The sequence below is a fragment of the Lethenteron reissneri genome, chromosome 25, assembly GCF_015708825.2.
Source record: "Lethenteron reissneri isolate LAM-NWPU_2019-01 chromosome 25, ASM1570882v1, whole genome shotgun sequence".
In the NCBI taxonomy this organism is placed as follows: domain Eukaryota; kingdom Metazoa; phylum Chordata; class Hyperoartia; order Petromyzontiformes; family Petromyzontidae; genus Lethenteron; species Lethenteron reissneri.
The window spans coordinates 17,045,284-17,071,979 of NC_083803.1; the positions used below are offsets into that span (position 1 = coordinate 17,045,284).

General features: G+C 52.0%; 1 protein-coding gene across 2 annotated transcripts in view; it reads left to right on the top strand.

Annotated features, from left to right (window-relative positions):
- AFTPH (aftiphilin) overlaps positions 1–25,673 on the top strand; it is a 33,099-nt gene extending 7,426 nt beyond the window's left edge. Inside the window, exons 3-10 of one of the 2 annotated variants that reach the window (XM_061559553.1) lie at positions 2,197–2,333; positions 10,527–10,653; positions 11,916–11,972; positions 12,754–12,885; positions 13,547–13,607; positions 15,930–16,016; positions 18,733–18,856; positions 19,628–25,673. In XM_061559553.1, the coding sequence (XP_061415537.1) occupies positions 2,197–2,333; positions 10,527–10,653; positions 11,916–11,972; positions 12,754–12,885; positions 13,547–13,607; positions 15,930–16,016; positions 18,733–18,856; positions 19,628–19,784 (882 nt within the window). In that variant the 3' untranslated portion in view covers positions 19,785–25,673. The remainder of the gene's footprint in view (positions 1–2,196; positions 2,334–10,526; positions 10,654–11,915; positions 11,973–12,753; positions 12,886–13,546; positions 13,608–15,929; positions 16,017–18,732; positions 18,857–19,627) is intronic. The other variant, XM_061559554.1, reaches the window with a different exon arrangement.
- Positions 25,674–26,696: the final 1,023 nt, after the last annotated feature.

A 26,696-nucleotide genomic window follows, 5' to 3' on the forward strand; every position in this document is an offset into this window, starting at 1 on the left:
AAGTGCCTTAGCGGGTCGTTAGCATTCTGCAGAGTGAGCTCACTGTCATCATTCACCCTTTTCAGCTGCGAATTGCTTATTAATCCACTTCTCAGTCAGTAATATTCATAAGTATCGACCCTAAAGAGGTCTTGACGGAGGTGCAAACTCAAATGCAAACAACATTGTTTCACTTCGACTTGAAACGTTCAAGTGTTTTTAGCTACGAACCGCAGCGCTTGGCTGCATTGTTTGTAGCAATGGCCGAGGTCACTCATGTGTAACAGCATTATTGTAACAAGCAGGAGGATGTGGAGATGTGTTCTCGATAAAAATTCTAGAGGCAAAAACGAGAGAGAGGGAACACTGAACCCATCATGGGACCTCCTTTGCCAGTACCAAAATATAAGAATAGGTTTTTCCCCTTTTTTGTGGCAACAAAACTGAAACCTTTTTACGAGGAATCATGTCTGCATTAACCACAATACGTGTGGTCAAAATGCAAACAAAAAAGATACTCTGATAATATATGCATTGTCTTTGAAACTGATTGGTCCACACCAGAGACGGCTTTCTTTTGAGCCTCGTCTCAAACGGTGTTAGACCAGAGGACGCCAAAAGGCGTTCTTACCACAAGCATTGTGGTTAATGCAGACATGATTCCTTGTAAAAAGGTTTCAGTTTTGTTGCCATAAAAAAGGGGAAAACCCTATTCTAACACTGAACCCGGCTGGCTTTTTCGATGAGACAGATGAATTGATGAATAATTCAGGTGCCTATGCGATTGCCTTGCATGCTAATGGTTTGATGAGCTCCTCGGAGCTGAGCGGCTGCCAGGAATGAATTTCTGCTCTGCGAATTTCATCGCATGGCACGGCACGCAGCACGGGAGCGTTGCAGGTGCGGGGTGGGCTGGGAGGGCAGAGTCCGGTGCTTCGGAAAACCCATCATTAATTCATCCTCCCCTGCTCTGCTTACCACACAAAACACGACCGGCGTATAACGGGAGCCTCGATTCATACCACGAGAGGGAGAGAGGACAGACTTCGGGAGCAGCCAAGGAGAAAGAGAGACCTTCCTCCAGTCGTGTGGAGATCACGAGTCTCCCGCGAGGAGTAAAGCGGGCGGCAGTGTTTTGCTGGAGCACGAAGGAGAGCGAAGAAAACTTTTTTTGCGCACAAAACTGCGTTGCTTTCTTCAAATGACGTGTCACATCCCGCGGTAATCGCTGCAACTTTGCTGCTTTTGTTTCACGATAAGGCTTCATGTTAATTATTGAGCAATTAGTCAATCGCGGCCAATGTCTCCAATGGTTACGACAGTAGTAGCGGAGGCTCTTTTCTGAGCGCGTGACCCAAGGAGCCCGGCAGGAGATCTAGGCAAGGACTAGGAATAAAAAAAAATCATTTCAGAAAACCAAATAAGTGAAAATATTACATTAAGGTGAATTAAATATTTACCTTCACAAAGCACGTAATCTACTTTTCCTGTTCATCGTGTCCATGAACAATAGCGGTTCCCTTGCCATTATTTATTAACTATTATTACTACACTTACCCAGGAAAGCCACACTGACTCGTGACTTTTGCAGGTGGCTCTTGCCAAGTTGTCGAAGGAGGACGGCAACTTAGAACATTTGTGATTTGGAGTCCCCGCACAGAGTTACATTTCTCAAGTTTTTTAAGCCCCACGTTAAACAGCACAGACGACAGCGTTGCTTTAATGAACGTTATTTAATGACTATTTCACCGTTTAACTCCAGCTGATGAGATGTAAAAGTTTGGAGAAATGAAAGAGTTTAATCAGTACATGGAAACTGACCTCGCTACAATGCTTGATTGCCAAAAGTCTGATATTTTAAAAAATCTATTTGGCAGTTATTCCGCCAGAAAGTAGTAGGTGAGACCTTGGCACCTGCACGTGTGTGGGACTCGATGTCTTGCACGCTACGATTGTGGCTCTGGAGGTGCAAATGTAACCTGCGGTCCACACTTGCTCACCGGCGCTTGGTGCTGGCGAGTGTCTGCATCTGTCGACAGAACAGGCTGATCCGTGCAGCTCACAGCCGAATATTTGCACAACATTTGGTGACCTTATTCATAAAATTCCCTGCAGACAAAGTATTCAAAGTATTAAAAATATGGTAAGCCGAAAACATATGTGCGTCGTCGCGTTTCTCACACGTGCGCGCGTGTCCGTGTCCCCTTGCCGCTCCAGCTGTCCCTGCTGCAGCGCGTGTTCCAGGCGTGCTTCCCGTGCCCCTCGCTGGCGTGGGCCGAGGATGCTGTGGTGCCCCTCCGGGAGGTCATGGTGAGCGCCCCCCAGGGGGCCGAGGAGGAGGTTGCCCGCCACAGGTGAGAGGCACCGTGCTCTCGTAGTCACGTGCGTGCGCGTACACACACTTGCACGCACATAGATGCTCCTGTTCTCATGCACGTACGTACACGCACATGCTCTCATACACACACGTACACGCACGTGTGCTCACGCACGTGCTGTCATGCATGCACGCACGTACACACGCACGTACGTACACACGCACGTACACGCACGTGTGCTCATGCACGTGTTGTCATGCACCCATGCATGTGTGCACAAAGATTCCCCTTGTAGCCTTTTAAAGGCTTTTGGGGAAAGTGCTGTTCGCGAGCACCAATGAAGGCCGGTGTGGCACACGAGGGGGCGGGTGGCCAGCACCACGCCTGGCCGCCTTTATCTCTCTCGTGGCGACGTTCACACATCGCACTCGCTACTCATTTTAGGCTGAAGTTACATAGAGGAGGCACAGGACTGGTTCAGATATTTCTCGCTGGTGTTGGTGGCGGTGAGTGGGAATCAGAAGTTGCGTCGCCGGGTTCGTTGCGCAGCATGCTAATCGCTGCACTACCGCTCCCCATGCACGCACGCACGCACACGTGTACATGCGTGCTCTAGGTCATCAGTCAACGGGCATAAAGGGGTTGCCGGGGCCCCTCAATTCTACCACACGCTTGGCTCTGCTTAACGAAAGGACGCCCCAGATGCCACATAAATAACTATGCACTTTCTATTGGTTTGATGAATGTTCATGATTCTATGTCACTATTTAGGAATTGTTTGTATATATTGAATGTTCTGCAGTGATGTGGCCTGCCGGTTACACGTGCGGCGCTAGTTGCATAGCTCCGTGGTTTTAATCTAGCGGCCTTTATGCACGTGTCTTCACATTAATTATACGCGCCGTCTGCTTCAGAATGGACATTGAAGATCCTGTGACGTCTTTCGCAAGACTAGAGCAAATTGGCCAAATAAATAAATTTGCCTCCAAATTATTCGATTGGCTTCATGAATCGCAAGTGCCCCCCCCCACCTGTTCACTACTGGCAGATCACAGAGCCGGGGCAGATCACAGAGCCGGGGCAGATCACAGAGCCGGGGCAGATCACAGAGCCGGGGCAGATCACAGAGCCGGGGCAGATCACAGAGCCGGGGCAGATCACAGAGCCGGGGCAGATCACAGAGCCGGGGCAGATCACAGAGCCGGGGCAGATCACAGAGCCGGGGCAGATCACAGAGCCGGGGCAGATCACAGAGCCGGGGCAGATCACAGAGCCAGGGCAGATCGCAGAGCTGGGGAAATTGTTTGTGCCGGTTCCAGTTTGTCTGTGGTTACCTGCCCTAACGAGCGAACAGCCCCGCTCTCGTGAGTAACTTTTCTGATGTTCTGGTGCCTTGTTCGTTCACTTAGCCCTAGCGCGCCATTTGTGTGCAATTGGCGTGTACTTCGAGTAATTGAACCTCAAGTGGATACGTACCCTGGACAGAGTTTACCCACACACCTGCCATTACAATCACCATCCCTTACCCCCTCGCGTCTTTCCCACCGTGTGTAAATGTTGAGTTGTGAGGTCACATTTAGATGTTTTATAAAGTGTTGAACTTTACGTTGTTTAACCAGGTGTGTATTCAAGAGACAAGGATGTGTTTGATTTTCAAATTCGCCTGGGGGTGTTAGTCTATCCATCCATAATAGATGTTTTTTTAGTTAGATCGCGTAAATATAAATGTGTCGTTAAACCCGCCACCACCCGAAACACAGCCAATTAGTAAGGTTTGTCACGTAAACAGAACGTGGCCAATTCGTTACTAGTACAGCACACCGGTGTGTTGGAGAGCATATCCACCACATTTACGATCTGATTGTTTTGCCAGTAATTATAACTGCCATCATCTAACCTAAAAAAAAACTGTATTATGGATGATATTGGTCACAAAAGTCTACGTGTTAAACTAGTCTATCCATATGTTGTTTTATATTTTTATTATTTTATTGTTTCCCTTCTAAGTGACTTTACCGAAAGAACCAAGAATATGAATCCCTGCAGTCACGAAAGCTTTAAATCGAAATTTAGTCTATCCATGTTAATGTTGTCAGTCTTTCATCTGGAGAGGGGAGTGATGATTGAAATGTATTATTCCAATCGAGTGGTTGGCGGGTAATTTTTAAATCGCCAAATTTGGATCCCGACGCTTGCACCCAATGGCCAACTCTTGCCAACGCCACCGGAGGATCTCGAACGACACTGGGCGGGGAATCTCTAACGCCCCCTGTGAAGCAGACGGCGTGAATTTTAACCATGAATCCTCGCTACCGCTGCGCCGTCTGACCGCCCTGTCAATCCAAATTGCTTGGTGTTGTGTTTCCCTTGCTCTCCGCCATGAGCTTTAACTTTAATAAATGAGAACGTGGGGATTTTAGACTTGAAAGGAGGAGTTAAGCAGGATTAACCTTTTCCAGTGGTGGACAACCACAGATTTAACAACACATACCTCGGGTCACTTCTGCGACTGCAAGAGGCCCGTAGAGTGGCTGAAGTGACCGGGCACGCTACAATACCAATGCAATGTTGTTGCTGGCTCGACAATATTTCCCTCTAGTACCTGATTAGTGTGGCTTCGAAACTTTAAGTGAGGGATAAATATTGTTTGCGTGTAATTTAAAAAGTGGTAGGCCTTAATGTGCTGGCAGTCGTATGAAATGAAGCCCTTAAGGGTGTAGTTTCCTCACCTTTGCTTTAAAGTTTCTGATAAAGCGTTGCCACTGTAGTTGCCCAAGTTATGTTGCTGAGCGAATGCTGTTCTACAATGATTTTCCAGCCCATAACTTCAAAAACGATGATCTCGTATTAGATAGCCTAGAACACAGAGGCTTATCTGCAAGATAAGGGCCGATTGAATGTTTTATTCCACGTTCCTTGAAGCGCGCATGCCCCATGGCTATGTCGTCATGCTCCGAGCGCCTGTGTGTTGTAGTCTTCTCATGTGTGGACCGTGAGTGAGGCTTTTTTGGTTTTAGAGCTGCTTTAATACTTCAATACTATCAGCTTTTTCAAACGAGCGGCCAGAGTGCCCTTTGTTTTCCCCATACTCTAATCAGGAGTGTGTTCCGTTTGACGAGGGGGGTGACCGGGTGGCTTCTGAGAAAACATAACTCTAGCCTTCCAAGACTACAAAGTGCCCACTCCAGGATGATAATAATAGTTCAATTTATAACGCGCCCAAATTTGCGGACGTAATGGCCGCAACTCAGAGGCGCGGTGAAAACGACCCCCTTCAAGGTGACGATGGCGACGGCAGTAAACCCCACAACAGCAGCCCAGAGCCCCGGTTCACGCAGACTTTTATCCCCCGCACGACCTGGCCACGCCCCTATTCCCGAACCCTCTCTCACCGCACCTGGCCCTGTCTGTCTCTTGCCCTTGTTACAATTTACGACCGTTAGGGTCCCGTGCTTCCCCTTGCGGACTCTGTCAAAGCTTGTCGCATCAATCATTATTAGCAACTACTTAGGTCCCACGTTACCCTAACGTGACCCTGTCTGTTCCTGTTACGTTAATCGGTAACAATGGCCACGAGGAGCCGTACTGTCCCTACATCACCCCGTACTGTCCCTACCATGGGAAGTAGAATGCATCACAGGAGTGGGTCTGTGTTGTCTTTCAGACGCCGCTTGCTCTCGAGCATGGGGTGGTGAGCCTTGCCTTTTGCCATAAATTATTTTGCATCACGAATGGTGCCGGTCGGCACAGTTGGAATGTAATTGGGAACATAAATTATAGGGTTGTGCAGATAGAGAAGAAAGAGGTACATTAAAGTGTAGATTGTCAGAGAAAGAGCTTTATCAACATTTTAGTGGATATTGTCAAGTATACATTCGGTTCCAGCCCCCCCCCCACCTCTTAAACACACAGTTTGTGTGCCCTTGGTAAGTGTTGACGACGTACTCAAGTCATTCAGTGTGAGTGTTGTGTCTCTGACAGGGAAACGTACTTGCCTTGTTGCTGTAGGAACGCTGCGGGGCTCGTGACACGGATGTGTGGGGGAGTGGGGCGCGGCTGCCACCTTGCGCTCGCGCGCGCTCTGATCGATCGGTTGGATCTAAGTGGCTCTCATTGATCTGCAATTCCCCCAATGGGAGACCGACCATGGAGGGCATAAACACAATCACGCCGCGCGTGTTTCCGCTGTCCAGTGGGGCGATATCCGTCCTAAAAGCGGCAGAGAGGATCGGTGGGGTTCACCGTCGGGATTAGGATAAGTGTAACCTCCCCCTCCCTCGCCCCGTTCCTTCGTCAAACAAACCAACACCATTGGCTGGTGAATCCAGCAATGGCTGTTGGGGACTGGGGGCCATGGTGTAGACGAGTAGGTCATCGGGGGGAGGTGGGGGGGTTTGACCATACTTGACCACTCCTGGTTGGTATGGGTTGATAAAGGTAACACGATTTATCTCGCTAAGTAACCTGACTGGGTACCGGGGTGCTCAAATGCAGGACAGCTACTCGGATCTGCAACGCCCTTAAGCATCTTCTCCCTGGTAAAGCAGTGCTCCGTTGAAGAAGTGATATGGTTAAATGAACGACAATGAGAGACAATGTTATTTTGTAAATTTATCTTACCAGGTAAAGCCCACTGAGTTATATGGCTGTTTTCCAGAAGCGACCTGGCAATCCACGCAACCACGGGGGAGAACATGCAAACTTCCAAATATGCAGCAGGCGTCAGGGTCAGGATCGAACCCACAACCCCCTGTATACAGGGCGAAGGAGTTAACATCTCGCCACCGTGGTTGTTTTCTTGTGTTCACCATAAAAATTATCTGATCAGAGTAAAAAAAAAGTTAATGTGGTGCATTCAAGTTCAATTATTGTCAAGCAAGCATCTGCGTTTCCACGAGCAGTGTTGCGCAAACTTTTTTGTTGTCTTTTTCCCCGACTTTATTCCATTCGCGCCTTGGGCATCTTGTCATGAGACAACACGTCAATCACCCGCTGACGGAGAACAGCCCGCGGCAGAGAGTGGTGGTGCAGATCCACCACTTGAGATCTCCTCAAGCGATCTCTTGTCCCCACACTGTCGCTTTTGCCATGGAGACATTCATCACATGTATGTTGTGTGTGTGTTGGATTTCTTTCGCCGCTGTACGTAGCCAACCGAGCTAATCGGAGGTGCGCGGGAAGGACAAGAAACTAAATGCAAAAAGTAGTTCTCAAGAAATTAGTTTTCAACTGAGAAGTGAGTTTTCATGGCAGGAATAACCAACATTTAATGCTCAGAACTGATTTGCCAAACTAAGTTAAAACCCATATTTAGCTTGCTGGATCCTTTGTGTAGTCATCATGGTGACTTGGCTAGGACCATCAGCCCACTCGACTTTAGAACCCAAACCTCATCACGGGCGGCTGCCAGTATTGGAACCCAGCGGGTCTCAGCGGTGCGAGCTCAACGTTTTAAACCCCTGAGCCACCAGGCCATCGCCAAATACGATGGCTGGAACACCGCTGTGTTAGATGGAAACGAGATAGCGTCGTGGCGGATGGTTATCGCCACTGTCACAGAGAAGAGGGCGTCTCAGCGGGGGCGCCAGACAAACACACATCCCGGAAGAATAAGTGAGCAGCCGAAGGTGTGATTGCGTTTCCATTCAGCGTAAATGTCAGGCTTTCCATAAAGAGGGACGGCGCATTTGCTTGGGGCTCTAGGAGGGGGCGTGCACACCTCCGAGACACGGGGGGTGTTTCCGTCGGCGGTGAGAGCTTGGCTTGTAACGATATTATCCTTTCCTCGGAGATTCAATCAGTTGTCACCATACCACTTCACAACCCCATAATGTATTCTCATTGTCAATATGGCATTTGTATTCTTTCTCATTTAGTTATGTCTTAATTGTGCAGTTTTGTTTGTCTAGATTAGCCCGAATGTATCATCAGCATCAGCAGAGCGGTACTAGCGGTGCGAGCGGTACTAGCGGTACTAGCGGTGCTAGTGGTGCGAGCGAATCAGCGCAGCGAGGACCCCTCGCTGGCACGGCGCGCCGTCATGCAGGGTCCCCGGGCGCCTGCTGTTGGCAGCCTGGTGAGACGGCGCAGGGGGATGCAGGGAGACGGTAATTTGTGCCGCTGCGGAGGGTGATGGATGCGGTGTGACACGCGCTCACTCTGTTTCCCTTTTCTTCGTCACGTGCATTAGTTTATTGTTTCGGGTTTTATGCCAAATCGCAGCGACTTCTCTTCGCGTACTAAGTGGATGTGCTCTGGGAAATACGGATGCAAAGTGCTACGCATTGGCAGAGTGATCAATCCACTATCATCTAAACCCGAGCTTTGATTACCGGATTGCCCATGAGATGCCGATGCGGTTAATTTGGCTTCCACAAGCGTTGCTTCTCGGCTTCGTGGTGGCAAGCGTGCGCTGCCCCCCCCCCCCACCCTTGAACAAACACGAACACGGTGCATATCGCTTGGTGCCCACGCTTCATCCGTTGCTGAGATTTATTCTGAAATCCGCTACCCTCTCACCAAGGCGTTTAATGGGAACTCTGCCTTGATTTTGCCCTTTATTAGCGTCGTCCCCTCTTTGGCTGTGTTGAATCGAGACCTTCACTGCGCACCGGCTTCCTGTGGTCGCTTCCTGTGTTTCGTTGTTGAGGACAGGAACGTCTCTGACGACATTGCGGTTTTTCCGTGAGAATCGAGTCGATTTCGCTCCCAGGTTTGTTTCCAAGATTCCTTTGTTTTTGAAAAACGGTGCCCGATTACTTGCACACGGCCCCTGTTGGCTGTGAACTCACAATAGACTGTCTCATAGGTACTGTCCCTGCCTTATGCCAGCAGTAGACAGATCATCGCGGATGACGACGAGTGAAAGTTGTTACCTCATTTTTATGATTTGGTGTAAAGCTACCAAGACAGTTAATGTTATTGTTGTTACTAATGCATTGTTATAACTACTAGCACGATTCTTTGTGGAGGTTCTTAATTCACACTCTCTTTAGTATTTAATCGTTTTGCTGCACAGCGCGACGTAGGCGTAGCGACGACGATGTCTGCACCCTCAATGCGGCAGTGCCACAAGTACGGCTGTGCGTGGTGCTTCGTGTGTTAATTGCACGCACGTGGAAGCCCCGAATTCGGTCGGCAAAGTAAATCGATTAATTATTCATAAAGACCGCTCCAGAAAGGGTTCACAGCGGTGCCGGCTTTAAACAAACGCCTTTTATAACTTTATAGAGTTGTGAGCGACGGCACGGCGCACGTAAATTTCGGTACCCCCCACCACCCGCGCACCGTGCGACTGACGCCGCACATTAAAATGAAGTCGCCAGAGCGCGTTTAGAGATTCACCACCACCACTGCGACGACTCAGCCCGTTAAGCCGGCAGTGAAGCGGGCTCCCTGCTGTTTGGACATCTGCAGAAGCAGCCTTTTATACTCGCTCGGGATAGATTCCCTGTCTGCTGATCGCTTACACTCAGTGACTGCCTCATCCATTTTATGAGTCAATGAAATATTCCGCTTCTGCTCGATGTTTCTTTTTTTCTCTCGCTTTCTCGTCTCCCTCGGCAATTTTCCCAGCGTGATAAAAGAACAAAGGCACGCTGCCTGTCGTAAGGCACGTCAGATTGTATTCTCGACAGACGTCTTACTCCTAATGGACGCACCGCCGTCTCTTACCAGACGGCCCGTCCCTACGCGTCGTCGCTAAACGTACACGCACCCTCGTTCTCACGGGCCCTCTACGCGTCAGCTAGAAGAGGTGAAGCGAGCCAGACGAGCGCGAGGGAACTTTCAGAATGCTGATGAGACCAGGGTCATGAGAGGGCCGGGCCTGGCGGGTGGGCGGGCAGGCCGGGAGGCAGAGCAATCACCCGTGGGTGGATCGCGATCGCAGTCGGAGACGGCTCCCGTCGGCGTTAACCAAGTGAGTCGGCGGTCGCGCTGGCGGCGGCGGCAGCTGCTGCTGGATGCGTCGGGACCTCCGTGGGCGTGAGCGTGGGCCGGTGCGTGACGTTGCACCACGCATGTGCGTGCGTACGTGCCTGCATTTGCGTGCGCAAGGGCGAGCTCGCGTGCTAGCTCGGATCAGACGCGTTGACGGCCGCGTCTTGCGCGTCGCGCCTCCCAGCAACACGACCTGGCCGCCCCGTGGGAGACCCCGGGTTTTGGCGATCGATTAACGGGGTGTGCGTGCGTGTGTCTGCGTGTGTCTGCGTGCGCGTGTGCTGGCAGGCCGGCGCTGGCCCTGTGGGCGGAGCTGGTGGAAACGGACGACGCTCACGGCCTCAGGTACCAGTGGGGCGGCTCCCACACCAACAAGAGGCTGCTGTCGGCGCTTGGCATCGACACGCGCAACATCGTGAGTGTCGCCCGCTCGCTCGCCAACGAAACTACTAAGTGGCGGACATGGCCACCTGTCGGCTCACTAACCTGCTCGTTTGCTCAACCACCCGCTTGTTTGCTCGATCACCAACCTGCCTCCTCTGCTTACTTGTCCACCCGCTCGCCACCTCGTCCACCTGCTCACTAATTCAGCCACTTGCTCGCTCATTCACCTCATCCACATCATTCACGTTGCCTCTCGCCCTGTGTTAGAGCATCATGCTCCTCGTTGAGTCGTCTATCGTGTTTTGCCAGTGGAGCCAGGCATGTGCGTTGCATGTTTATTGTACATTGTGTGATGTTCCTTCTGAAGTAGTTCTATAACGACATCTTCTGGGGTCTGTTCTCCGTGTTCCGAATTCATGTTTCCTCGTTTTGGTTGAGTAGTAACGTATTATTATTTGAGTATGGGTGATGACACGAGTGCATTGCATTATCTGAACAAGGAGTAAGTGCGAGTCTGTGCGGACTCATCACGAGCGTCGAGTTCACAGAATTCTGCACGCGTGTGCCGAGCGTGCCACGTGTGGAAACGCACGTTTACCGAGCGTGTGTAGTGAGTGTGCGCCGAATCGGAATATCTCGGCTCAGTGCAGCCGACAGGTCAAGGCGCGGAGCGGACAGCGCTGTGTCCACACGTGGGGTGCAGTTTCCCCTAACATCGCAAACTCTGGGGGGTTGGGGGGTCAGCCTCGCGCCCCCAGCGTGTCATGCACGCGTGCGCGGCCCTCCAGCAGTAAGGTAGAAGCACGCAAGGTTAAACGCCGATGGATTAATTGATTAACTACCTCACAGTGAATCAATTAAGCGAAGCAACATTAGCTGAAGCCCACTTTGCTCGGCCCTCGTTAAAGTGTTTCCTGGAAGCGTGCGTTCGCATTCCCAGTCTGCAGGGAAATGAGCTGCAGTCGCTGTGATTGTTTCTGTCAACGCTGTCTCGCGACGAACGCCAAATGCCAATGATAAATCGTGACCTTCTCTCCTCCGTGTACCGTCACGTTGCGTAAGAATTCAGAGGGGAGTTGTTTCCAATGCAAAAAATATTCAACGATCTGACACTGCAAATATATTTATTCAAGCGGTCCCCAACCAGGATTTGAACTCTCAACCTTCCCAACCGCAGTGCCGCCCGGCTGGGCTCCGAAGGGGCTGTTAATATCGTGACAGAACGGTCGTTTGGTGCACGCCGGTTCCATCTGTCGTCTGCTTTCTTTTGTCGCCCTTCCCCCCTCCCCGCAGCTCTTCACCGGGCAGAAGAAGCAGCCTGTCATTGTGCCGGTCTATGCCGCCGGCCTGGTGAGTCGCCCTCCCTCCCTCCCTGCCTACCTCCCTCCCTCCCTGGCCCTTCCACCCGCAACAAACCCATGGTCGTTTTGCCGTGGACACGGGACCCCCGTGACGCTGGGTTGCGTTTTGATCGCGGGGCCGCACACAAACGGGAAACGCGCCACCAGTGCCGTCCTCCTCGCTGGCGTACAGCGGAAGGCTTGTCTAGTGGAGAGACTGGCCTTTGCCACAGAGCGTGGAACTTACTGTCAGATCAACCTCACCAATGGAGATGAACACTGCCCCGCGCTTGTTTGAGCGGGGAGAGACGTTTGTTTGTATGTATATACGTTGAACTTATTTCGCACGTTATGTAGCCGACCGTGCTGAAAGGAGGTGCGATACTCTGACAAAAAAAAGAAGAGGAGCATTTTGTCCCATGGCTTTTCTTCAGACCAGAGGGAACATGGAGAGATTGTGTGATACATTAGCTCAGATTAGGCCCATTCATTGCAGGGCAGTATTTGTTAACATCCACACTGGTCAAGTGTTGCCGGATTCTATGGTTTTAAATCAGATTTTTTTTTAAGTGTTACGTTACATACGACCGAGTGCCGTTTTAGGGAAAGTTTTTACCATCGATTGGGCAACGTTTGACGACATAACGCAAAACCGATTCATCTCCCTTAAGCGGCATGCGATACGGAATTTTGCGTTCTCCCAGCTCTCCACAATTTCAACCGCGTGCATTGTGTGCCACGCACGTTAAGTGCTGTGTGTGTTGTTGTTGTCGTCGTTGTGCTGCGTGTAGGGCATGCTGGAGCCCACCAAGGGCCCCATGAACCCCATCTCTGCGGCCGAGAAGATCGCTTCCATCGCGCAGGGCTCGGGCACGGCGACGCCGGGCGGCGCTGGCGCCGCAGCGTCCGGCGAGAGTGCGCAGGCAAGACGGGGCGCGACCTCTAACCTTGACCCGTGAAGCGCGACCTTTAACCTGCCGCTAAACGAGAACTCTTGAGACCTCATCCTAGAATCATAAATCCGAAGCCTCGTTTTCAAGCTCCAGCCCCTCAACCCAATAATGAAACCTGGGCCCCAAAAGTAATTCGCTTCATCTTAACTCTGAACTTTTAGCACTGACCCTAGCCACTTCTGAATCCTAGCTGTGAACTTTGAACCTTGACCCTTAATCTACATTTTCTTCGTATCTCTAACCCTTAAACCCTCACCCATAAGCCACTTTCTTGAACCCTAGCACTGAACCTTGAACCCTGACTCTAAATTTCTGGCCCATAACACACTTTCTTGAACGCTAACTCTGCACCCTGAACCCTCAATCTTTGACCTGAACCATATCCGTAAACCCATCCGGTCAGACATTACATACGTGCCAGATGGACAACAACGCATCACATTACCTCGGCTTTTTGCCCTTTTCGTTGGTGTTGGAGACATTGACACATTTTTTACACGGCACCAGAAAAAAACTAAATATTCACCAACAACGCCCTGTCATTGTCCTGAGAACGCGTACATATGACCATACTAACGTCTGCGTGTCTGCCTGTGCTTACGTGTGTGCGCGCGCGTGTGCACGCCACCAGGAGGGCGTAGCGGCCGCGCAGTTCGACTGGAGCGGCAGCGGCCTCAAGAACCCGCTGGACGGTACGTTGCGCCGCAGGGCGACGATGGGCAGTGGTAGAGCGGCGGGCGCGCCTAGGCGAGCGCCACGCAGCCTCAGGCAGACTTCCTTCTCCTGACCTGTCTCGCTGACTCGGCTCCACCGCTGTCGCTCCATCTCGGACTGCCGCAGGCACGAACGAACGCACGAACGAACTCAACGCACGCACGAACCAACCAACGCACCACCACGTTTTCCCTGCGTGTTGATCGCTGTACCGCTGCCCCAAGCGTTGCTTCGCTCGCTGTAAATCTAGGCTTTCTCCCATCTCGCCTTCCTCCCCTCCTTCCACCTTGGTCACCTTGCAAACCAAGGCGTATTTTCTTCTTTTACCACCCCCTCCACCTCGCCTATAACGTCTCCTCTTTATTCGCGACACGATGCCGAACTTTTGAGAAAACCACCCCGATTTTTTTAAAATGCCTTCTCTGGCATGAAAGTGTGATAACGTATTTCCAATTTTATTGTACATAAAACGTTATAGATGTATAGATATATATAGAGTGACAGAGAGCTACTTATTCAACCATAACATTCCAAGCCATTCCATGAATCGTTCATGTTGGTGAGCGGTAACATTTAAATACAAAGTGGAGATTGTTTTCGAAATCCTCATTTTCAATTCTCCAAAAAAAAACACGTTTGGCCGAGCATTAAACAAATGTAATTAAATGTTAATGCACCGTAAATCAGACGATCAGGGGAAGGAACGTCTCCATTTCAGGTAAATCGTTGGAACGTGGCGTTGTGGGTTAGTGGATGAGCGCAGTGATTTTTCAACGGTTGATAAACCACTCGGTGCACCGCTATGTCGCTTCTAAATGTTGTGAAGGTAAGGCAAATGCAACCAACGTGTTCTACTAAGCATTTTTACGAGCAACACACTGATCACGTGAAAGCTAAATTGCTTCAATTGGTAATGAGAGAAAGCCTAGATAAAGTAGTATTACCTGTACCTTGAAATGATCCTGGAAGTGTTTGGTTTCCTAGCCGCGTGATTTTCCTCCCGGACGTATTGCTATTCTGTCCTCTCCTTTTAAGTCGAAGCCTAAATCCATGCTTCTGTATTTTCAGCATTTCTTTTGTCCTGTGCAATATTATAACCAAGTGCTTTATTCGCAGTGTGTGTGTGTAGAACTATTTTATTTGCCTTGAGTTTTTGAATCTGTACTTTGAAAAAAACATGGAAGAAAAAAATGCGCAAAAACATTACGATGTCACATCGGATAGGAGCTGGCGCTTTGTCAGGAGGGGTTCACCCTCGCCGCGTGCAGTGTTTTTCGCAAGATCATAACGTCAAGTCGACTTGCGTGTTGACGAGAGCTGTAACCCTTTTTGAACGCAAAGGCTTTGTTTGTTTCCCGTTGAATGAATTCGCATATAAAGCTTCTTTCTAAACTGTCTGCAGCCGTCTTCTACGTGCGTGTCTCAGACTCTCTCGAGGGTGAGCTCTGTGTGTCTCTCTCGCTCGTTAAGAGCGTTCCACTCACAAGAGGAAGGGGTGATCGCGTCAGTGCCGGTCAGCCGCTGACCCCTGCGTATTGTTACCACCGTCGTTGTCAATCATCGTCATCAGTAGTAATAATAATAATAAAACTCACGTCCTTTCTTTACCCTGCAAAGCCTCACAGTCTCGAGACTCGTTATCATGAGGGCCCTTCATAGCGGGTGTTCAGCTTTTGCAGAAGGGTAACCGGAGCACTCGGAGCAAAACCCATGCAGGTAGAGTCAAGGATCCGTTGCTGTGCTGTCATCTTCTGGCCACCTCGCAACCAACGTCGACAACCATCTGGTATTCCCAGGCAACCTCCCTTCTAAGGTTTCGCCAGGTCCAGACCTGCTTAGCTTCTGTGGACTGATGAGATCAGGCACACTCGGGCGTGGTTTGGTTGAAAGGCATCATCATCCATTTATCACCAATGATCTTCTTTCATCGATAAAAGGAGGACACTCTGTGGGGAGTTCATTGCGGCCATCCTGTATGTAGACTGGCCCCGCCATGACAGTGTGGAACTTCCAGCACCGACTCAGGACCGCCAATGTAGATGAGCACAGCCCCACGCTCTGTTGAACAAGGAGACACCTTTGGCTTACAGCCCGGCACCCTCCAGCCCTCACCTGCCCTCACCTGCCCTCACCTGCCCTCACCTGCCCTCACCTGCTGTCACCTGTCCTCACAATCTACCGACTTCTTGATGTTTTCTTTCTCCCCTTTCCCTTCCGTTGCTCCCTGGCTCAATTCCCGCCGGACGTGAACCCTAACGGCACCGCCCTCTTGCCTCCCCGCCCCCCTACTAACCGCCTAGCCAACGGAGCCTCCAGCACCCTTAATCTCGATTTCTTTGGGCCAGCGGACGAGTGGACGGGCGCCAGCCAGGGCGCGTCCATGCCAGGTCAGCGACGCCGTGCTGTGCCTTGCCTTGCCGTGAAAACGGGGCGAGGGTTCTGTCTGCGTCGACGCGAGTCGTCTCCGCGGAGACGGCTCGCGGTCCGTCGCCGTCCCGGTCGTGTGCCCCCCCCCCGAGTTGCACGACGCGACGTTCGCGGAACGTGCCGCTGACCGGACCCTCGCTCGGCTGCACTTTGCTTTGTGTTTGCTCCATCGCCCCCCCGCCCCCTCACTCCCCCCCTAGAATTGCATTGCAATCGCTCTAGCTGCCACCGCCGCTCCTACCCGCGGATTGCATTGTGATCGCGCTAGCTGCTGCCGCCGCTCCGACCGACCGAGTTGTCCGCAGATTTCTAAAGGGGACTCGATTCGCCGTACACGTTTGGGGTTCCCGTGTCGCTGCGAGCTGCGAGCACGCGTGTGCGTTTCGCTTTCCTTGCTCGCTTGACTCGCACGCAGCCTCTCCAAAGAAGCACGTAGCCTCTCAGCGGAGCGTGTTCGGCGATGTCGGCTTCCGTTTGAAACGGCGCTGGTGGCGGTGGTGGCTCGAGCCAGAGCGCTGAGCGGCACTTCGGAGATCCTGGCCTCAATTGTCAGTCACCACCAACGGTGAACTGAAAACTCAACACGTTCGTCAAATGGCCACGTGAAAAGATTGGAACCATTATTGGGGTGCCACCGCATCAGGTGGCACCCACAGTTGAGATATCTGCTCTGTGCTCATGGATTGTGTGGATAATTTATGGACCCTCGTTGGCTATCACTGACTGCACGAAAATTGACGTTAAATGATTTTTCACTTCACCTGGCTAAATTTCAGCCCTGTGAATGGATAATATCAGTTTACTGTGCAACAAATATGTTTCTGCTGCAGGACATACAGGAAAGTGCTGCCCCATCGTGTGTGGTTAAAACATCTCATTTTAAAGACTCTCGGAAGGAGTTCTGTGATATCTGCTTCTCCGGGCCTTCCTCTTAATACACGGGGTGATTTACTGCCCTGTGAGAGTTCCCAATGGATATTGAAATTGGGATTATACATTGCAATCATCGCCCCCCTACCGGCAGAATAATAGGCTATCTTAGTCTCCCGAGTTTTCACCTGGTAAAACTAAATCGACTTCAAACGTCTCACGGCGCGACACGTGCGTGCATGTGCAGCCCTTCGTCAATTCGCTACTGGATGAGGGCCTTCCCCATGCCCTGTGGTTCCAGGTAGTCGTTTGACCATACTTCACCACCCTGGTCAGTGAGGGTTGGTGAAGAAGGAGAGCATAGACGCGGAAGCGTATAAGTATGGTACAACAATATAATGCGCTTCATTGCCCTCGGCTGCCCAGAGTGTAGCCCTGCAGCAGCCTGTAACACCTGTCGTCCATGTAGTTGTCCAACCAAGCACGATGCAGCCTGAAACTGGCTAAACTTGTGAGATCTGATGAGATGGAGGCGCGTTCGAGGTGAATAGGTCAAAGGTGAGGCAGTATTAGTCGGCGGCGGTCTCTTCCTGTGCCGCCATCCCCTCTCATAATCATGGCCTTGCTCGCCGGGAGTCGCTCGTGCACGATGATTCCATGACCAAAGCGCTGGGTTGGAGGCACGCACCTCGCGCGGCGCCAGGCTCCCGTCCGCGTGGCCCTTGTGCCGGCTCGCTGAAGCGCCCTGCGGGGCAAGGGGGCACGCGCAGCTCCCTTGCCAAGCGGCACCCGGCAGGCGGCTGCCAGCTGTCGGGAGGCCCGCAGCGCTGCGCTCCCACCAGAGCCGCCAGAGCTACCGGGGCCTACAGCTCTACAGCTCTGCTTCTCAGTCGCTGGCCGCACTTTTTTGCCACCTCATTAGTGTGCGTGCTTAATCCTCCGCGCGCGGACGCATCGCTGCAGCTTTGCCAGCGCGTGTGTCACTTAGGCGGTTAAACGTTAGTTGTGTTGCAATTTTTTTTTTAATCCGTTAAAAATGCCCTGCAAATCAGGATGGGTGTCGTGGCTCGCTCGGCTAATTTAATTAGCGCTCCACTACGCCATCGCGTGAAAACTGTGCGCAGCTCTCAGCGACTTTGCCTGAATTGAACAAGAATCGTTGAAGGCAAATGGCGAATAACGGAGACCATTTTTTTAAACCGCATGTTGAGTCATCCAGCGAGAATCTCGCCGTGTCTCCATGCTCAAACGCGTCCACATTGTCCCTCCACGTTCAGTAAGCTTCTCTTTATTTAACCCTGGTGAGCACCCACGAATGGGTTTTGCCATCTCATTTCCCAGGAGTCTGTGTCGGGGGAGCCTGGTCACACGCAGATGGATACACGAGTTTAACAACCAAGTGAAATCCAGTCCAGCGTTTCCATGTTGATTCAAACGCTGCTGAAAGCTGTTGGTACACATAGCCCATTTTGTTTATGGATGCTGTTTTCTTTGGTGGTAAAGCATGCTTTTCCCTAGTTTTTATTTATTGTTGTTTATTTGCACACAGCCCCCTCCCCCCAAGGCAGCACATAATGATGTCGTACAACTTCGCTGCCGGTAATTCATCATACTTGCCGTCTTGGCTCGGCCGGGTGTGGCGAGTGACCTCACGAGTCCACAGAGTCTTTGGGTTCATCCGAGAAGGGGATGAACCCAAATCGTCGTTAACCTTCGGCATTTATTGTTGGCGTTTTTTTCTTCTGCCGGACCATGGCGGTGACCCCTGACCCACTGACCCGACCTGCGTGCGTGTGGCGGCCGTAGGCGTCGACCCAGAGCTGTTTGAGCTGACCACGGCCAAGATGGAGTCTGCGAGCACGGTGAGCCGAGTGACCGACGCCATCGCGCGCCTCATGTCCACGGCCGACAAGACGCTCACCTCGGCGCGGTGAGTGGACGGGCGGGGGCGATGGTGGTGGTGGCGGGGAGGGGGGGGTGCGCAGGGTCGGGGGTCGGGAGGCACCTTGTGTTGTGTGAGAATGGCTCGCGAACGCAAGCATGGTCGCTCCACGCGCGTGCCGGTCGTGAACGTGCCCGCGTGTGTGCGCTCACGCTCCATCTTCAACTTGCCGGTTGTGGGTTATTGACGGACAGCTCGTACCGAGCCCACGGTTCACTTCCTCGCTGCAGCCGCTCACCGGTCGGTGAACCTCAACGAGCCAAACGAATGAGTTTGGACAGTCATCGTGCAAATTATCCTCGCAAAGGAGTCTCGTTAATTCCCAAGCCCCTCCTACAGGAAGGAGGGAAGCATGAGCAATGAATCGGTGTATTTTTCATATGGCAGGAAACCAGATTACTCAGAAATTCAGTGGCATAATCACTCAATCTACCCAGGCGGGTCAACATCTTTTACCTACTTGCTGTACTGCGTTCAACACACCACCGCATAGCACTACAGGTTGTGCGTCCAACACACGGTAATCTCTGAGTGATCCACCAACTCTGCCTCCAAAAACCATTGAGAGACAATGTGGTTGCACTGTTTTTGTGTTTATTTCTGGTGATGTGTCTTTGTGTTGTTGATTTGTATTGTTTAGTACTGTGTTGATTGTTGTTTAGTGTTGTGATGTTCGACGAGTATCGTGGTGACTGACGGCGATTATTGTTGATCCGTGTTGGGCTCCGTGTCCTTTTGTGTCGATTCATGTCGGAGCAGGAGGCCGCGTCGCGAAGAGAAGCTGAGCGGCGAGGCCCTGTCGGTCATGGCCGCCCTTCCCGACCTGTCGTTCATGCGCGCCAAGGTGCTCATGTTCCCGTCCACGCTCACGCCCACCGCGCCAGCCTGCGGCGCGGTGGGCGTGGACGGGCCCTGACCCCTCGCTCGCTCATCCGCCCGCCCGCCCGCTCGCTCAATCTCCGTGCCCGACACCAACGCCAAAACCACCGCGGAATCGTCTGGGAAAGAGCGAGGCGGTCGGTGCCGGGGAGTTCCGTGGCGGGCGTGTGGGTGGGCATGCGGGCAGAGAGGGACGAAGTGAGAATTGACCGAACGTCGTAGGATCCCCGTCGGGTGAATGAGTGAACTACTGTATGTAGAACATACGAGATTGTTTCTGATCTTTGTCTCCCGTCGCAGTCGTTAATTGTAGTTTGAGCCGCGACGGACTGCGGCAGCTTGCACATGTACACATAAACCGATGTATCATATATTGTTGTTTGGTAAGGGGAGAGGGGTGTGTGTGTGTGTGAGGTGGGTTGTGCGTAGTTGTGGCGAGAGCCTTCTCCACCCTGAACACCCCCCCGCTTGGTGAGTCTGGGTCGACCGCTTGCACTTGACGTCCGCGCGTACTTGCACGCGGTGGGGGGGGGGGTGGAAGCGCCGGCGGCTGCGTTTCCTATTCCCTGTGTAGCGAGCGCCGTTCGTTTTTGGCTCCGCCCGCGGGAAACTCTCCTCGCGAACCGCCAGGAGGGGTCGCTCACCGCACTACTCTGCATTAGGGGACGGTGAACCGGCAGCGGTTGACGATCGTTTTATTTAAGGGGTGTCGCTTTTTAGCAACCGATTTGAGGAGCGCGGTAATCGCGCGAGTGTGGGCCCAGCCGTGTTGTCGGCCTGCGTGCTGAGTTGAGGTCTTCCAGCGACACTGGCGACAGCGCTCTGATTGGAAGACACTTTGCAGCTCCAGGTGGTGAAACGAGATCTCGCGTTTACGCAGACACGAAGCTTAACCCTACCCGCTACCTTTTACCTTGGCCAAGCTTTACCGACACTTAAACCGGCTGATGCCAAACCTTACTCTTGCGCTAGGACTGAGCCGAGAGGTCTTTTTAGTTTCGGTTTTGAGCTTTTGCCAGCGTTGCCACATTCACAAAAAGCCCTCGACTCGACTGTGAAAGGGTGACTGCAAGTAGTGGACACTAACTCCAGCTGACTGTAAGATGAACCTGAGCCTTGACTCCTCAGTGATACTCGTACTAAGAATGGGCCTGCCTGGCCCTGAATGGCGACTGTCGAGAAGTTCAGCGTTGGCTTAACCGAGTGGAGCTTGCCGAGTGGGTGAAGTAACCCGCTCCTGCCTGGTTTTATGGAGAAACCACAGATGCAGGTGACGCCGCACCGCGCGCACCCGGGGTGGAGTGAGTTACCAGCGGTGGCTTCGTCATCGCTTCCTTCGGCAGATGGCAGCTCAGCGTCGGCGCCGTGGTCGTTACACACCGCGGGGTACCGGTTGAACTCCCTGCACGCGTCGCCTGCATCGATAAATCAGTCCCAGGGTAGAGTTTGTGGCCTCGGCTGGATCCACGAACCGCCACTCGCCACGCCCCGAGCTGCACGCCGGCAGCGTTACCAACTGCAGGTGCATTTGCGGACGCTCCTTGTAAACCTTGCTTCCTTTAATGGGTCCAAATAATGCGTCCAATCGAGCACCTGTACATTTTTGCATGAATTATCTTTTTTTCCAAAAAAAGTAACCGTCCAACCCAGCGGGGCTCGGGGGTGTGGGTGGGGGGTCTCGCGCTCGCTCGATACCACGCACAGGCCCCCTCTGCTGCTCCACATGGGGCCCCATGGATAATTCACCCCCCACTCACCCGACCCTCCAAACTTCTAAATTATTCCTCCTCTTACAACTTGTAACAAATGTCAAAGGCGTAAATGAGTGCCATTCATTACGTACTTGTCATGTTCCTAAATTAAGCGATCGGTCCGTTTGAAAAAAAGAAGAGGCCTATCTGTGTGCTCGACAACCACGTGGGTGGATTGACGGGGCCACGCGTTCTCTGGGACGTTACGACGCTCGAATCGTCGACTCAATTCGTCTCTTGCACTCGCGTGTGTCCGATTTGCGTGCCTGTAATAATTGTTTCAGATTCGTTGCATTTCGCGATTGGCTCACGGGAGGAGACGGTGAAGCTCCGATGCGTGCACTGTAGGTGTGTAATGGTTTGCCGCTCGATAGACACGCAACGAGACTAGCGTCGAATCGCGCGCGTCAAGACTCTGCTCTTACTATGCATAACGACGATATGCAAAGTTCGCCACATCACGCGCGGAACAAATGACAGAACAAGTGACACCGTGTAGATAGTAGAAACATGACACAGCGCAAACTCGACAGACTGAGATCATATATAATTGGTTGTGCGATGTAATGGTGACGGAATCACGACGTCCATCACGTTCCAGGGGAACGAGTCGTTACATGCCTACAGTGCACCGTGGCGGGGGTGCGGGGGGACCAAGTGGGAGAGGATGGGGTGGGGAACCAAGGGAGGGGGGAGGGGACCAATGTGTGGGTCTAATTGAGCGGTGGATGGGATGGATAATTACATCCCCACTGGCCCTTGCGAAGATCTAAAACTCCAGCACTGTTCAATGTCCATTCCTGCCGCCGGGTGGCGCTGTGACTGCGTTTCGCTTTCGAGCGTTGCCTGGCGGCTCAAAATGAAAAACGACGCCAATTGGCAGCGTTTGCACAACCCGGGCCACGCACTTCACGACGATTATCCTGCGGAGTGGGGTCGGCAGAGGCGGCCCGGATAAAAAAAACACGCGGAGCGACGATGCTCAGACGCGTGTGAACGTGGCCCTAGGAACGCGCGCCGTATTTATTGTTGCTGCGTAGTAGAACGGGAGTTGGGAGGTAGAGATGGTAGAGATGGCCGAGTCGGCGTGCGTCGCGTCTGAAGCGCCTTCACTCGCCGCGGCGTGTTCGCGGCCGCGCGAGGGGGCGACGAGTTGCCGGCTCTCGGCAAGGGAGGGGATGGAAAATTTTAAACCGGTGCCCGCCTAAAGACGCCGTCTTTTATTTTGTCTGAAAAGCACGGCGGATCCGCAACCCAGATAGTCCGCCCACGGACAACCGGGGGTTGGCCGCACCTCGTCGTCCCCTCGGTTCGTTGCTGTGCCAACGCAACCGCTGTCGCCTTCTCACCGCCGCGCGGTTCGCTCGCGGGGCACCGGGGCCGCAGCGGCGGCCGTGGTCACCGTTGGTGGGGTTCTGTGCCCTTTTCTTTTTCGGTCTTGGCCACAATCCTAACCGTGTCGTGGCATTAACCCTAACCCGAATTCTTACGCTAACCATAGCTGCAGCCATAGCATTAACCGCAACCACTACCTTAGCATTAACCCTGTTACTAATAGCCACATCCTAACCAGCCCCGAATACCAAAAGTGACCAAATGCCTCTCCCTAAATTTAGCCACATCCCTAACGATATCCCTGATCCTAACCACATTCCAACACCCTAACTCTATCCCTAATACCAACCTTAACCACACCCCCTTTATCACTAACTTTAACCACTTCCCTTAAAATGAGCCATTACCTCATCTTAATGCAAGTCCCAAGACGAGCAAATATCCGTAACCGGAACCCTTAGGCCTACCTCCACTCACAACCTCAGTCCTAATTCATTCATGTGAAGTCAATTGAAGTTGGCAATTCATGTGTTGTGTTATAATTAATTTACTGCCAGACAATGCAAGTCACGTCTCGGTCGTGCAAGGGACTCGGCTGTAAGAGAATTCCACGGTCCAAGGGGTGATAACCACTGCGGGGAGTCTAATCCCTCACACGCGCGCGAGTGTGAAACGGGTCCTCCACACGGAGCAACGGGAGAGAGGGCCAAGTGGACGTGGCGACAGCACCGGAGCCACGAGAGCTCACGGAGCCGGTCCACGTGGCCCGTTAGCAGCTGGGGCAGGGTTGCGGCCCAGGTTGGGACTTGTCGCTAGGCCTAGGAGGGGTGGTGTTGGCCGTGAGCCTCGGCGCCGGCTTCAGAGACGAGCAGTTCGGCGTACGAGTTCCTTGGCCGCGGTGGAAATCGGTAACGGGCCGAGATGGCAGATTTGGCGATAATTTATTTGTAAGGTCAGTAAGAGTAAATTGTCACGTATATATTCATTTGACGACACAATTCGCTTTCACTAAAAACCCACCACACAGGGTTTTGCCACTCATGGAAAACATTTCAAGCGGTAGAGGTGAACATCTGATGTGGGCCCCCACGGACTCCGCGTATTGTAGGCCCCGCCACCCACCGTGCCTTTCTGGCCTCTCAAATAGGCGCAGCTCATTCACAGAAAATTCTCCGCCATTGTCATCGGGCTGAGACGGGGTGGATATTTGTTTTCGTGTCCGCAACGAAAGAAACTTAACGAGTCCAAAACGTGGACGCGTGTTGGCTTTGAACTCGCGAGTGTTGTCGTTAGGGGTAGAGATAGGGTGAGCCCAAACCCACGTGGTGTTATGAGTTCAACTTTTAATCCATGTTTTATTTACATTCGGGTTGATCGTCTCATTTCACGGAAGTGTCTCTGTCTCTCCGTTCGTCTCCGTCTGTCATCGTATTTCAATCGCGTCGACGGGACGCGTCTCCCTGTCACTGATTTTGCGATCGCCGTCACGTTACTAGGTCGCTTTTTTGATTAACAGTCAATTAATGTGATGGTAAAATGATTGTGAAATGGATAGGATGGACACAAGTGTGCAAGTCCTTTTCGCAGAACTTACTCTGCTCGCACCCAGGATAAACTTGTACGCGTTCAGAATGCAGCGATTGAAAAAGGATAAATATGCTACACCTGATTAATCCCATTAATTAATTCGAGTCTGACACGGATGCTCCTATGAACACGTGCACACATCACAGCACACCCAATCCTTGTAGGCCTGTTAAGGAGAAATTTACTTTAATGAGGAAAAAAATGGGAAGTTAACTCTACTTTGCCGGAGGGTGAGGGTTAAAACATGGCACTTGCGCTCTTTCTCCTACCTCTCGGAGGGCGAGGAGTGTGGTTCAATCGTCGTCGCTAACGGACGAGCAGCCACCACAGACGGCAAGACCCCAGCCCCCCTGGACTCGCAGGAGCCGCCCGCCCCACGGGAGATGTCCCGGAACAGGGCCCTCTCCGAATGGAGCTGTACATAGCGAATGCGTGAGAGCGACCAGCTGTTTATATCCTTGATGACGCCATTGTAATATGTACATAGGTTTCGAATCGGGTGCAATTTGAAGGTGGTGGTGGTGTTGGTGGTAACGATTGAACGACACAATGTACGTAGTTTATAAAATGTAATTTAACAAACAAACAAATCCTGACTGGACTTGGCTTAAGGGAAGACTCGATCTGATGAACAAGCATCTCTTGTAAAACCGCACCTTGGGCTGTCGGAATCTTTGGTAAATATAAAAAACAAACTTCGTTAAATGGAAACGTCCCCCCTCACCATTGTTGAGCTCTAGTGATATCACAGTGAACTCACCGACGTCACGGTGACGTCTCTGTGATATCACCGGTGCACGAATGGCATTGACGCGCGTGACCATCACCGTCTTTTCTTTTTTCTGCCTTTCTCATCGACGAAAATCCCAAACTGGTCGGGCAGCCTGAGCCCCAGCCCCGGCGGGTATCTACCGCAAGAGCTGCTTGTCAGATGGCCCGCGTCTTCCTTGAGGGCGAGCACGATTGTTTTAGTTTGAACACTGTAGTAGCAGGTCCGACGTCTCCCCCTTTGCCTGCATAAGTGCGACTGCTGCGCGTGTGTCAGCCCAGAGGCGCTGCTGCGGTTTATTTAAGATGCTTTACGTGAACAGCCCACGCGTCTGTATGTCTCTATTTACAACAGGGTTTCTGTAATGTTTCATTTCGAACTTGTCAAAGAAAACCTAGTTGGGCACTTCGAGGGCACTTTACCATCTGCTTTGTAGATAAACTGGCAAGGTATTAAAATTTGAAATAAAATATTCTAATATATACCGCGTTTGTGTGTGTGTATACATTCGCAACCTTTGACCCCAATGTTTTGATTCCAGGTGGTGAGGTGTAGTGGTCGTGTCTTGACCCTCCTGACTTGTCCTGTATCCGCGAGGCTTTCCTGCACCAACAGATTTGATAACAAAACTTAGATCAAGACTTCCATGGGTAACCCATCAAAATGCTGGCGAAACACGTAAATAAACCCTACTTGATGTTTGACTACAACGAAGAAGCATTTGGATATGTAGGTGCACGATTGGGATTGTCACTGAGAGACAAAACGATAAACGCATGGATCAGAGGTCAAATCCAAGTTATAGAAATCCTCGAATTATGAAGAGGAAGGGGACGATGTCCCAGGCTGGCGTGGCATGTGGAGCCACAGGAGAGAACGAGGGCGAGGAGACGACAAAGGTCGCGATGGAGCGATGAGGTGAGCAAGTCCAGGAGCGAGGCGGATTGTGAGGGGCGGCGTCATGAGGAGACCTTCATCCAGCAGTGGATAGGCTGGTGACGAGTGTTTCATTTGTTAATTGGGTTAGAGTTTTGGGTGATTTGTTTACCTTTATAATTTGCACTCAGTGTTTTTGTACTGTTTGTTGTAACGTTCAAAACCGCCCCGACTGGACATCTGTGAAAAAGACCTTTTTAGCTCAGCGGATTTCTCCTGCGGTACAATCAACTTTGATTACCGCCATGGCCGCCGCGACCTCGTGGCACTGGAGGCGCGCGTCACAGTTGAGCCCCACGTGACCACGGCCCGCCGCCGCACTGCGGGTCGAGACGCGGGGGCTCGGGTCCTTTCCTACAAGACGCTTGTCAGGGGCTCCCTTTCAACAAATCTCGCGGGGGGGTGGGGCTGCGTCGGAGAAAGGAAGTCATAAATAGCAGGCGGGCGAGGAGACACGGAGTGGTGTGGACACGTGGGGCTCCACGCTCTCGATGCGCACAGTCGCACTCTGTTCCTCCTTGCCGAGGTGTGAGCGCGCCGTGCCGTGCGGACACTGGCGCTGAAATAAAAA